General features: G+C 42.6%; 1 protein-coding gene across 1 annotated transcript; it reads left to right on the top strand.

The window, feature by feature from the left end:
* Positions 1-699: 699 nt before the first annotated feature.
* On the top strand, positions 700-8,901 carry SULT6B1 (sulfotransferase family 6B member 1). The gene is given in 7 exon segments (XM_038132163.1): positions 700-5,345; positions 5,348-5,379; positions 5,624-5,716; positions 6,709-6,829; positions 7,480-7,568; positions 7,854-8,010; positions 8,822-8,901. Coding segments are annotated over 7 exon segments (675 nt in total). The 5' UTR covers positions 700-5,242.
* Positions 8,902-14,070: the final 5,169 nt, after the last annotated feature.

Raw genomic sequence — 14,070 nt, 5'->3', positions numbered from 1 at the left:
CTGACCCTGCAGCTAGCAGGACAGGCTCTTTTCCCGAAGGACATAGATCTGTTTAATCAGTGCTGCACCCTGCAGAGCCCGGCATACGAAGTAAGGCCGCTGCTCTGCAGAGCAAACCTTGTAGTAACCAAACTGGTGCTTTGTTTATTCTTTCTGTTACCCGGGCATGGAGTCGTAAGTCTAAGAGACCCGAGGGACTCAAGGAATAATCCGGGAGACAACGCTGGCTGCCTCCTGCCAGCCGGCTCTGTCCTCAGCCTGGGAAATGTCAAATCGCAGAGGCTGCGAGATCCAGACGCAGCTAGGACATCCCTTCAGGGGCTCAACACCAGGTGCCTGAAATAGGACTGATCAATTCCTGCCTCATTTGCGGAAGTGCGGGATCACCTTTGTTCCTGGTGTGGTGGCGTGCTGCCGCCCGAAGGATTGCTCGCGGGCTTGGGTTTGTAAAAATGCAACCGCAGCTCGTTCTTCAGAAGTAAATCCTAGGGCCTAGAGGTAAATCCACGAGCCAGCCCTGTGCCTGCACTCACCCACGCCCAACTCCTGCCCCCATGGCAGGATTTCCTTACACAACCCGGGCGGTGCGCGGTGCTCTGCGGGCACCGCCGGCGGTCCCCGCGTGGAGGAGCCTCCCCTGCCCGCCCCCGTCCCCGTCGTGGCGCGGCCCCCGCCCGCCCCGCCGCACCGCACCTTGGCTGCGGTCCATGGCGCGGTAGAGCAGGAGAGCGCCCAGCAGCCCCGCCGCCTCCAGCAGCAGCAGCCCCCTCAGGACGCGCCGCGCCATGGCCGGGGCTCGGCGCCTTCCGCCGCCCGCAGCGCTGCGCAGGCGCCGCCGCTCCTCGGCCGCACGGGCCCGTCATGGCCGCGGCCGGGCGCAACAAATGAGCCGTGTAAAAATCTTCTCAGGAAAGGGAGGGCTTTGCTGTGTATCCGGCCTAATCAACGAGGGAAGACGTGAATCCGTATGGCAGGTAGCGGGTAACAGGAGAGCGCTAAGTGACGGCCAGGTGTTAGAAATGCAAATGACTTCTATGTGGAAATACCTTGTTAAGGTCTTGGGCGCGATATGCTTCAGTAATCTCAGACCTAGGGAGAGGTTAATAATGCCAGGCGAGAAGAATGGACTACTGATAGTGGACACAAAGACATCCAGCAGAACCTCAATGATAACGAAGAAATGGATAAAGCAAACTCAGCTCGACTGGGTAAAAGGTAATTTACGGCAGGGGCAGATTGTGACTACCGACTCATGGCCACGGACCCAAGAAAACCACGACCCACAAGAAGAGAAAGACTGAGCATGTTGACTGATGAGCATGAGAAGCAAGGCAGTCATTAACTACCAGAATATAGGACACTAATTAATAAGGGAATTATGTAATTTGCAGCCAATGAACACTAATTCCTTAGTTTGCTAAACTGTATAAATAGTAAAAACTTCTGATAGTTGGCATGCTTGATTTGTGGAATACCTTGGAGCCCTCAGGTTTGTGCAATTCTGAAATAAACAGTAAGCGTGTCTCCCAAGTGTCAGGAAAATTAACCCACGATGCCAGAGATTTATGTCCAAAAAGGAGACAGAGGACTCCTGTCACTTAATTCGGATAAAGGCCTTGGGCATTTCCCATGGGGTCTCTCAGATTGTTGGGGGATCCAGCCCTGTTTTTTATCCTGACTTCCTGACTGCGTCTCCTTCTTTCTTTTTCCCATTGACTGAAGTACCTGAAAGTCACAGACTTCCCGAATCGCCTGGTCTGTGGTCCCCTTGAGTATGCACTCCCTTTTCATTATATTAAAGAAAGAAAAACCTATCCATAATTCTATTAATTCTTTGTTCTTTTTTCTAGGATCAGGAATTTAATGTGGCCTTGGCTGAGCAACAGTTTGTGTTGATAGTAACATTTTCTAGAACTAAGAATTTCTTCTGCTGCTTCCCTATCTATAAGTTCTTAGCCCTGTCTACAAGCAGATTCACATGGTCTGTTTGTAAAGACACAGTCATCTTATTCCTTGCATTTTCATTGTCTTCTATTATTCATATTGCTCTTAACTCATATTATGGGACTGACTTTATTGCCAAAATAAAAGCTCTTCGGATTTTCCTTCATAGGGACCTAATTTTCTTTGTTAGATGCTTTTCCTTCCCTCTGCTAGTGTTTTGTAAGATTAGATATAATATTTTTGCTGCTCATTCTTACAGGGTGATTAATTTTCCAATTCTCTTTTCCCAGGTGGCTGAGTTTGCAAGTATTGCTTGTACTCAGTGGGATTTCTTAGTAAAGTAATTCCTGCTGTGAGGATTTTAAGTGAACAGGATCAACCCAAGCAGCAGAAGCTTAGGGATGTTGGAGAAAACATGAATCCAAGAAAGGAATTCATTGCATTACCACTGTAGCAGTAGCAGCTCTAACCAGAGAGGGTCCTAGGTCAGGGTCTCATTTAGCATATTGAATTTGCATTGTTTGGCAAGTTCTGGTCTGGAAAGAAACTGTAGTGTATTTAGGGGCTTAAAACCCCTGTGCCTGTAGTTTTTGGGGTGAATTTATAGCAGCTGTGAGACAGAACACTGAACTGTAAGAGGCCACATGAAAAAGGAACAGGCACAAAATGTAAAATATGCATCTTTGTTTTAAGGAGGCCGTAATCCCTTTGGGTTTGGGTCCAGACTCCTGCTGGACCCTACACAGAGATTGTTTGTCATATCTTGGCACTGTCTTTTATTTCTCACAGAGTTTGGAAGAGTTCAGGTGTCGAGACATGATTCGTGTTGTCTCTGACCTTCAGCCAAAGGATGAGTAGATTAAAAAAAAAAAAAAAAAGGGTCTCACACTGTCGAGGTCAGACAGCAGTTTGTGGTAGCTCAGCAGGAGTGTATTTTACTAAAAACCACTGCCAGATTTTCAGTAGGAAAGGAGGCACACTGCTCCCCGTGGATTGCTGAGCAATGCAGCACCTTGTTACCTGGTAGGCAGGTAGGTGGAAAAGCCTGTACGCAAGGTGAAAAAAGGCAAGACTAGAGGAAAAAGAATGAAAAGGAAGGATTACATGCCCCAGTGTGAAACTGGAAATTGCTGAGCTCCCTCTTGCCCCTTGATGTGACACTTGGACCCACCAAGCCATAGTACCACCAGACAGAAGTAAAAATGTCAGCTCCACAGCTCCATCGCGGGGAGCCCCCTGAGATTATGTGAGGATTACATGCAGTGCAAAGGACCAAAACATGCCAAAACTAACCTCACAGATGTTGCAAAAGCAGAGGAAAAAATCAAAGAGCAAGACACAACTTTGCTGGGAAAATATGAGGAACATGGCATAGATATTTTAAAGAAAAAATTAAAAAACAAACAAAAAAAATCTTCCCCAAAGTGAAAGCCATCAAAAGGCATGGCATGCCATCAAAAGCAGGGACATGGACCCAAGCTTGCCCAATTGATCCCAATTGAAATCACAAGATTTTGTTTCCCTTCCCGAAAGGAAATTTCATTTCTTTTTGGGGAGGGAAACGAAATCTTGCGCAACAGAAAAGGAAGACTTACTCTGGAAAGAAGATATGATCAAATGAAATGCAATTGAGAAAAAAAAATGGGAAATTTAGTGACTCTAAGGAAATGGATGGGGATTACATGCAGTGCAAACAACAAAAACATGCCAAAAGTAACCTCACAGATGTTGCAAAAGCAGGGGAAAAATTCAAAGAGGAAGACACAACTTTGATGGGAAGATATGAGGAATATGGCATAGATACATAAAAAAACAAACAAACAAACAAAAAAAAACAAAACAAAAAACTTCCCCAAAGTGAAAGGCATCAAAAGGCATGGCATGCCATCAAGAGAAGGGACATGGACCCCACTGGAATTGCAAGATTTTGTTCCAACCACCTCCCGACGAGGACACAGGGAGGGTGCTGTGGGTCAAGGGGAACACTTTGTTCCCATGCTCTGTCCTGCCAGCAGTTGGCAGAGCAGCAGTGGCGCAAATGGGAGTCAAGGAAGCCTTAGGAAGCTGGCTCGGCAGCGCAGCTCCAGGAGCCAGCCACAGGCTCATGCTGGAACAGGAGGCAGCATGGGGGAGGCTTTAATGCAAGATGCCTTCCAAAGGATCAGGGGTGGGGAGGGATGCAGGTGTCTGGGAGAACAGCTCTGCTAGCACTTGTTCTGGTACGTGTTTAATGGACACAGCTACAAGCACAGCTAAGGACGTGTACTGGCATTGATATTGGTGAGTCTGCTTTGCCCTTGACCCAGGGCCGCAGATAGAGGCAGACACTTCCCTCAGCAGAATGAGTTTTTTGCTATTTCCTTCCTTCTACCCAGAATCTTCCCAAGCGTCTCTCTGTAAAAGACAGCAAACATCCCGTCATTTTCTACCACTGAATATATTAAAATGAATATATTAAAAAATTATTAAGTGCATTGTTGAGTCAGTTCTGCCTCCAGAAGTGATTCAGGATGGTCAGAGTTACAAAGCTATTGAAGATCTTATTAATGGAAAACATTACTTTGTTTATAACCTGCGGCTGCGTGCATCCAGTTGTCCGATCCAGACAACCCTGACTAGCTCTGCCACGTGAGCTACAGCAGCGGGGCACTCTCCACTTTGCGTCTCGCACAGAGAGCGCCTAAGGCTCTGAGCATTTCCAGGACTTCGGGCTACAAAGGCAGAAGTGAGGAAGCAGACTCTGACTGTGGGGGCAACTGCATTTACTACAAAGCACTAAACACGGGGAATCCCGACAGCCAAAGACAACAGAGAAGGGTTGACAGCAACTTAAAAAGGGAGGTGGGAACATGGGTGGAGCTAACCCTCCACCCAATGGTGGGATGGGGGGAGTGGAGAAGGGAAGAAAGACACCATTGGAGGACCAATGAGGAGTAACTTGGGGAGAGGCCCTGGCCCCTGAACCAATCACTCAATGCCCTGGGGAGAAGTTTCTGGATGGAGAGGATGGGTCGCCAAGTGATGGACAGGCCACCAGGGAGGGAACATTACACGGGATGCATGTGTAACTAGGGCAACTGGGGAGGAGACAGAAAATTGACAGAGGTTGGGAGGGAGGAGACAACCTGGGTAGAACCATATTAACACAGCAAAAGGGGGGAAAGTGGAACAACCCATAACTTACAGAACACAACACAACAATAACCATTTGAGTGCTTTGGTGTTGCCATTTGATGATTATTATACTGAATTAGGCTTTGTAATGAGAAGGCTCTGACATCTAATTTGAACCTCTGACATGTTTTATTTTGTTCTCTGGGTTTCTTGGTGCAGGTATGAAATGGCTTATCTAAATGATTTGATATTTACAACTCTCCAGAGTATACATGTAAGCACAGAACTAATTTTATTAAATGTGGAGATCCAGGTAAATATAATTTTAGTGAAAAGAAATTGTCCATTTAAAACTGTTTTTTTTTTCTCTCTGCTGCACTCCTGCACAAAAGTTATTAAAATGAAGTCATGCAGCAAGTAAGGCTATTTCTCCTAAAATAGGAAAGAAGATAATTTTGGATAACTAATGCCTTCTGATTAGGGGCTCTTTCACACAGGGAACTCTAACAGATCATTGCTGCACCTGTGTAAAAAACATATTATCTCCTGTTTCTGTTTAATTCTGAAGAGGATAAAATAGATTCCTTTTCTGAAGATTATGATAACACATCTGAATTATAATCACCTCCCCAAGTCTATTTTCAAGGAAAAAGTTCTAGTGTTTTTTTTTTATTATTATTTTTCCAAGAACAAACCTCATCTCTCTGACAGTATCAGTGTGCAAGACTAATTCTGGGGCCATATCCTTTTTTTTGCACCCAAACAGGTGGCACTGAGGGAAAACAGTGAGGGAGACAGTGGGAGTCTCATGATACTTGGGCTCTCTTAGGACCCCCTACAATTTACAGTAGCCTCAGGGGTGTTGGAGTTGACATGAGCAGGGACATAGGTAGAGCTGTTGTAGTGCTCTGAAATTGCTGGAGTGTCACGATTTCCTTTTTTATGCAACACTTTTCCATGCATTGTCATGGTGTGAATTAATGTGACAGCAGTGTCTCTGGGACATTGGCTGTGTCCTTGCAAAGACTCATGAGGTTAAAACTTGAGTGTTTCTGGTACTTGTTCACTGAGCAGTGGCAGATATTTAGCGCTTCCAAGATGCATCATAGAGGAAACAAATAATTAGTTAAGGGATAGATATTTTTTCCGTGTATTATTGTTATTTTTTTCCTTCATGAGGCAGGAAAAATTAAAATGCATCTGGAAAAATATTTAATGTGTATAATGTGTTTTCAGAAGTGTTTATGCTTCTCCGAGGATTACAGTCTCTTAAGGATTTCAAGAAAATTATTGGAAAATGGGAGATGATTGTAACAGCTGTGGCTTTCTAAAGGAGCTTTTCCTGACAGCAGGTTGGCAAATGGTTCCTTAATATTTCCCAGGTAGTTATGGGATAGTATTCAATGGCAATATTACAGTCTCTCAGTTATGTCTCTCTACAGTTGCTTCATGACATAAACCACTTAGAAGTGGTGATAAGGTCTTTATTATGATTATGTTATAATTTTGTTCTACATGCCTTTATTAATAAAATATTCTATACTCCCACTATGTTATGGGTTGCAAAGTGTTTGGTTATCCTCTCCCTTTGGTTGCCAGGGTAGATGAGTGATCTAGATTGTGACCTTTTTCTCCCACTCCACATGGTAGTGTTGTTTCAAAAACCCTAAAGATACAGCTATTTTATTTTTCCATTTCCATAACAATGGAATGCAAAGTTACAGCTACAGGGATGAGTTCTTCTCAGGATTCATGACAGATCTGTATTTTTACAGATACTGATTGTAGCTGAAAAAGCAACAGAAAAAATATTTTAAAAACAACTGAATGAGGCCAGTGGGAAAACAGCTGTGCCATAATTAATTTCCTGATGGCCATATGTCACAGTAGAGGAGACAGCTGAATGCCAGAAAGGGAGAATGTCCAAAAGATGCTTTGCTTCTGGGTATTTGTTCTTCCAGCAAAGGGTGAGGAAATTGCATGGCAGGTGGACAATGGCATTGGGTCAACATTCTGCCACTTAGTCTTGGAGGAAATGCTGCAGGTTCAAAGTGGTAATAAAATGGCAGTTTGTTTCTTTAGTGTTTCTCCACATTAGGCCAAATACATCATTAGCAACCCATATTTTAGATGTCATGCTTTGTCTGTTAAAAGATGTTTACAGGACAGTATAGTGACAGAAGGAAGCAAATAGTGAGATTAATGTTTATGTGTGCACACTGTTTACCTACAGAACTTCAGAGGAAGCCTCTATCATTCTCCTGCACAGACAGTACCATGGAAAGGACAGGCTGTTCTTTTAGTCTGTATTGATGTAACTAAAAGGCAACAGAAGGAAATTCTTCAGTTGAACAGAAAAAAAGTACCCAGTTAGAAAGAAAGATTGCACCAATTCTTTTTTCTCTTCTATACAGTCAGCTGGGGGATCCTGTTTTGATCCTGAAGTCACCTGGAACAAACACATTGAAGATAAAAATATTATGGTCATAATATATGAAGACCTGAAAGGGGTGCAGCAGATGCTGTTTACTGACAGCTGAAACTCGTCTGAGCCCATTCCCTGAAATCTGCTGAAATTAAGAAGAAATGGCAAGGTTTCTGAAAAAGCAAAATCCAGTTGATTTTAGTGACAAGTTGAGTCTGGCTATACAGAAGCAGAGCTCCAGAAAACAGAAACACAACACAGAAAACAGTGAATGAAATTAGTAGATGATGGCAATGCTCATCCCAAGTGGGTGACTCCCTTTTTTAGAGGAAGCATATTGCACATCTCGCTTTCACTGTACTCCTTTCAGAAGCTGACTGCCAGTGTAAAGCAGATAGCAGCATTCTTTGGATTCTCACCAACAGCTGAGCAGATCCAGGCCATTGCAGGAAGGCACACTTTCCAGCCAGGAATTGTTAAAGCTCAGGAGACTCATGGTGCTGTTGGTTTGATTCTTTTCCATAAAGGTAAATCTCTTTGTATTTTGCCAGAGTGGTGAATGGTAGCTCTTTGTCTTGGGCAGACAGGAATTTGGATCACTAGATGGTTAATATTTATGTGTAATTTTCAAGACTGAGTGTTGTTTAAGAAACATTGATTGTTCTTCAGGAATCTCAATTGATTTCACCCCAAGGGCCAGTACCATACCTCTGTTGTGGTATGCACTAAGCACCAACTAAAACAAAGAAGAATTTTATCTTGGCTTCTGTGACTACTGGGGATAGCCAGTAGTCTGAGTGCCTCCACAGATCTTTCTTCTTGAGTTTTCTAAATAACCCTTGGGATTGCCTATGGACCACAGTCAACTCACAGAATCCAGATGCTTCACAGATTGATCTGTGTTTTTTATCCATGGATCAGGCTAGAACCTCAGACAACCCCCAATTGTGAGCTCTCCAAAATCTAGATTAAAGGTAGACTGCAGCTTAGAGCAGTGTCTGGCTGCAACAAACAAAGCTATTGCAGTTAAAAGCCACACTTTTGAGCTTTCTGGGTTGGTGTCACAGCTGCTGGCCACCTTTTCTAGTCTTATGCAGCTGTACAAGGTATATGCCAGAGCTATGAAGGCAGACCAGTAACTTCCCGTGGCTGCTTTATGTTCGCATTCTATTGAACACACCAAACATAAAGCAAATGTATTCTTCTGTCAGATATTTTTTCATACAGGAAAAAAAATTTCTGAAATATGATAAGAGAGAAAAGTTAGTCTTTTGTTTTAAAAGATGTTCTTTGGTTGTTAGAGTCAAGCATAATAATTTCCTCTTCTTTATATTCAAGCTGTTTTTGGAGATTGGAAAAATGTTTTCACTGAAGCTCAGAACCAGAAATTGGCTGCCAAATTCACAACGAGCTTATAAGTAGCTAAGCTAGGAGTGAAGTTTAAATATGATGTGTATTGCAAGGCCTGAACATCCTTTGCAGACAAAAATCCACTAATGTTCAGGCTGTTTTTCATTTACTTTGAGGAAATAAAACATAAACCAGGACAACATCCAGTTTAAAATTTTTGAATATCCATGCAATTTGCAAACCTGTTTCTGCTGGCTTAATTACATAAGCAGTCCTTGCTTGAGCACTTAGCATCATTGAAGGCCGCTGGGCTCTCTCAAACAACCTGTAGGGCTTTGGCCTCCCGTGTTTCTAACACTGATTTTTAGCTTTGATCTCTTGTTTCTGGTAGAATCCTGTGTGGAATATATATATGCAGTAATGAAACATACTGAAATAATTGGAAATAAATTCAGTAGGTTGGAAGTGATTTTTCAAGAGTGTTGTGGTGTGTTGCTGTTTTATATATTAAGTTCATGTTTGGTATGTTCTGTACACCCCCAGTTACGTGGTTCTGCCCTGGTTCTCCCTTCCTGCCTATGGCATGTCAATCCCCCTGTCTCCGCCCCTGTTGGTATGTGTTCTTGCTGAGTCACTCCCCTGATCCCTCCCTGGCCCTTTGTCCATCACTCAGTGGCCCCTCCCCTTTTTCTGGAAGCTTCTGCCGTAGCCATCGACTGATTGGTTCAGAGGCCAGGGTCCCTCCCCCAAGTCAAACCCATTGGTCCTTCCCAGTGTCATTCCCTTGTCTTTCCCCGCCCCCCCTTCCCCATTGGCCATGGAATTGGCTCCGCCCCAGTTTCCCTCTCCTTATAAACCCTTCCACGGGGTGCCTCTGGGCTTTGCCCAGTTGCCTTCCCTGGAGCTCGGTAAGTCTGGAGTCTGTCCTTAGATGGGCGTTGACTCTCTTTTTCTCTTGCCGTTGTTGCAGCTTGCCATTCCAGCTAGGCGCTCTCCAGATCCTGCAAGGTTTGGGAGAGTGCCCCCCGGTGCTGGCTGTGTTGGGGCTAGCTGCCACGATCCTGCTCCTCTGGTTAGGAGCAGAAGGACGCAGCAGCACAAGAGGTGTTTTAAAGCAATCTGAAGTGTCATTTTCATTCTTAATTTCTAAGTTCATGGGATTCATATGTAATTTTGATTTCTAGGTTCATAGTGTAAAATGAAGTTTCAGAAAGTCTTGTAGTTGCATTTTACTCCTTTCTGTGTGCTAAATCAATGGAAGAAAAAAGTAAAGGAGCTCAGTGGTAAAAATTTTCTTTCCCTTTCAGCAATATTGTTTTTCTTTCCTTTGGTAGTTTGAGATCATTGGAAGTGGAGCCTTTGCCTGGGTTATCTGTGTTTACCTGGTTTTGCTTAAGAGTAGTACATATGATCTCAGAGTCAGGATGTGGACTTTTCCTGGATATCTGTCTGAGAGCTTTGAGCTGTTGCTGTCCAGAGCAGAATGACTGTGCTTTGGTGGAGTCAGAAGACCAATGTGCCCAAGATGGTATAACACTGAACAGCCTCACAAAGGAGTGAGGGTCTTTTTAGGATACAGTTTTTCCTTCAGAGGCAGATTAAGCACCAGTCTTTGGCAGATGGTTGTTTTTCTCACCAGAGACATTTCTTTTTCTCTGAAGAAAAGGAATCCAAGGGAAAAAGTGGTCAGAGAAAGAGTATGCAGGTAATGGGCACACAGCTGCTAATTTAGCCAGTAGAGAAGGTTACAGTCTTCCTTTCTCATAGGTTTTCTGTTTCTGTCTAATAAATAATTGCTTGGGGTAGGTGTGCCTTGGCCAGAGAGAAAACTTAAGTGTTGGATACTTGAGGTGTTGACACAAATGAACTTTGTGAGAGCATCTGCTGCACGCTTTGTTAGCTGATGGTAAACACAGCGAACTCCCAACTATTCAATGCTAATGAGGATCCCCTTCTAAAAGTCTGTCAGTGACAGGGCAGTGATTAAGACAGCTTAACTTCATTGCATAGTTAGGAACATCTTGTCATTTTGTGTTCAGGTCTCCACAAAATCGTGTTTGCCTCTCTTTCCTAACATATTACCCTTTACATTTCTTCTCCTGTTCTAGCCATGTTTATTGCAGCAGTGTTACCTGTGTACAGCTCATTGATGGTGCAAAACACTCCAATTGTTGGTCCTTTAGGCTGACTAGCCTAAAGCATGCCAACGTCCTGCAGACTGGCATTTACATGGTGGGAAGAGAGGATCAATGCTGCTGTGAATTTTCTTTCAAAATTAACAGCTGTAGTAGTGGTCATTTAAAATAAGTAAACCAAAAGTGAGGTACCAGCAAGGATGGAAGAGCTAAATAGAAATCACAAAATTGAACTGTATCAAAATGGAGTGGGTTAATACCAAACAAATGGAAGTTTCTGGTCACTAAAGCTATCTCTCCAAAGCTGAGATTCCTTATAACCTTTACGTTGGCACTGGAAAAAGCAGCAGCATTCCATGGCTATTTGTCTCAGCTGTACCTCCTGCAGCAGTGGGTCAAGATCATTGCTAAGCAATTAGTAAAAGTCAGTTCAAAAGGCTTTGGTCAAGGATGGTGTTTAAGCAGGAGCACTGCTTCCTGTTAAAATATGTTGTTGGAATTACTCATAGATCAGTAACAGCTAGCCTGTGCACTTTAGATTCAGTGAAGTATTCCAAAACAAATCCTGTCTCAAGGTGCTAAATAGGCTGCTCTTAAACATATTCTGAAAAATAGACCTATTGACCAGTGATGTTATTTAGAGTGAGGCTGTTTATCTATCTGAGGGAATATATTATAAGTGATATTCTAAAATTCATTCTGTCTGATCTGCACATTCTTCCCAGGGCATATTCACATACTATTTACCAGCTAGTGATGGGCATTAAAGGATGAATATAAGATTTGTGATGTGAGGGTCTGCTGATTTGTTTTCTGCAGCTTTCTGTGTGTTACAGGTTTGGTTCTGTTAAAAATGATGTAGTGGGATAACAAGGAAGAAAGCTGGATCTAATGTCACTGGAGAAAGGTACAAATTCTCCCTTTCTTAAGCACTTTAGCATATTCGGGAAGAAAAAGAGCTGTGAGGTGCTTTGAGATGGTGGCATTATCCACCAGCTCACAAAGATTGCAGCTATTGACAGCAGCTAAACCAAACAAGCACTAAAATCAAGTTCCTCATTGTGGAAACTCACCATATATTCTTTCCATCATAAATACAGGAAGCAATTTTGTATGTGTATTTTCTATTTCTATATGTTACACTCTCCATATATTTTAGCTTTTATGTTTTCTTATTATGGTACTTAGCAGTAAAACTTTGAATGGTGTTTTTGACACACAACATTTAAGGAATGTGTTGGGTCATTCAGCTTCTAAATAAGAGGGTATTTTCCATTCTTTGACCACAGTTTTGGTATCACCTTCTTTCTATATTTGTAATCTGCTTCACACTTATGATTTTCCAGCAGTTGTAGATACTGACGATGTCTACATTTATGGTAACTGGTAAATGCTGTTCTATTAGTACTTCTGCTACCTCAGTTTTCCTTATGAGCTATTCAGTAATGATCGTAAGGCCGGAAAGCATATCTAAATGGTATTGAAAAAGAAACTGGAGGTCTTCTCTTGGAAAAGAAAATAATAAATGTATCTTTTCTATGCAGAAGATAGTTCCCTTGCGTGTGTTCAGAGTGTCAGTAACTCAGCCAAGAAGGGGAAGAATTCGGGTATTGAATTACAATAAAAGTAAAATGGGATTAAAGCAGTCAGACCTGAGCTTAATTTTCTCATTTGTAAAATATGAGCATTTGATATTGCAGCTTTATGCAGTACATAAATTGGAAAGATAATTAATGTTGAATTAGAATAGAAGTGCTGTAAAAGCACAAGGCACATATGACATCTACAGCAACATCAAATAATTATTTCTGAGGCTAGGCTGTTATAAAGCGTGCCAAATGGATTTATAATGAAGAGGGACATGAAATACAACAATCGCTATCTTTTTATGACAACAGCTGCCCGGACTTGTATTCTAATGTGTTTAGGTTTTTGTTTTGTTGTTTTTTTTGGTTTGTTTTGGTTTTTTTTTTGTTGTTGTTGAAGTCCAAACATTGATCTAAATTTTGGCCATAGGACTTTTGGTGGGGATTAGGACCTTCTGTATTACTTGTAACATCCTGCAGAGCTTGGCACTTTGACACTGGAAGCGTCAAAATGAGAGACGTTAGTGATTGTTACAGCTGTTAATATTGTCAGGATTGATGTAGAGGAGAGTAACAAAGAACAGCATAATTCTGAATGAAGCACACTATATCAGTGCTGTGTCTGAGCTCGTTGCTAGAGCACTCTGTAAAATGTCATTTACCTCCAGGTATTTATGGTGTTAGATACAATCGTCCTGATTACTATTGCACTTTGCAGTGCATGCCAATTTGATATACGAAGTATTAGCCAATAAAATATTTAGTTTGTATCTGAACTAAATGTTTTTCATATGATTATTTGGCTTCTGCAAAAACTTGATGGGCTTGAGGAAGACAGAAAATTAGTCTGAGACTTTGCTCAAAATGTGAGGCAGTCAGTAACAGTCAGGAAATGAAAGGGGGCTGGGAAGCTGGTGTCTTGGGAGGCTTGTCTACTTGTGAATAATTTAAGTTTATTGACATATGCTTGTGGGGTCTCTAGTGAGTTCCCTGCTGTTTTATATTTTACAAGCCAGTGAAGCAATTTGCATTGCTAGAATATTCATTAGCATTGCCCCAGCAGGTAAATAACTCATAGTTGCATTGTTGTGTATTTCTGATATATCCATTGGCAATGTATTTATATTCAGAAGAAAAAAATGAAATACTAATCTTAGGCATTAGACATACATCCCAATAAATGTTAAAAAAAAACCCCAAAACAGCAAGCAACCAAAAATAGAACACTTATAATCTTCTTTCTCATTTATTTCTCACAGACAGCTCTTGGAACAACTTCTGCAGATGTGGTGAGACCTCGTGGAGGCTGGGCTTCCATGCACCTCCATCCCTGCAGCACCAGGTGGGTTCACGTCTGGTGGTGTCATGCCAGGTGTGAACCCAGGGTCCTTGCCATGCTGAGAGGAGGCTGCAGTGGGAAACCTCCTCTCCCCTTGCCTTGCGAGCAGTGGGAAAACTCCATGGCTGCCACAGCCCACTGCCTTGAGGCTCTCCTGCTGCAGGAGGTTTTTCTCTT

This window comes from Motacilla alba, chromosome 3, assembly GCF_015832195.1.
Source record: "Motacilla alba alba isolate MOTALB_02 chromosome 3, Motacilla_alba_V1.0_pri, whole genome shotgun sequence".
Taxonomy (NCBI): domain Eukaryota; kingdom Metazoa; phylum Chordata; class Aves; order Passeriformes; family Motacillidae; genus Motacilla; species Motacilla alba.
The sequence above is the reverse complement of the archived record's forward strand: the minus strand, read 5'-3'. Positions and strand labels throughout refer to the sequence as shown.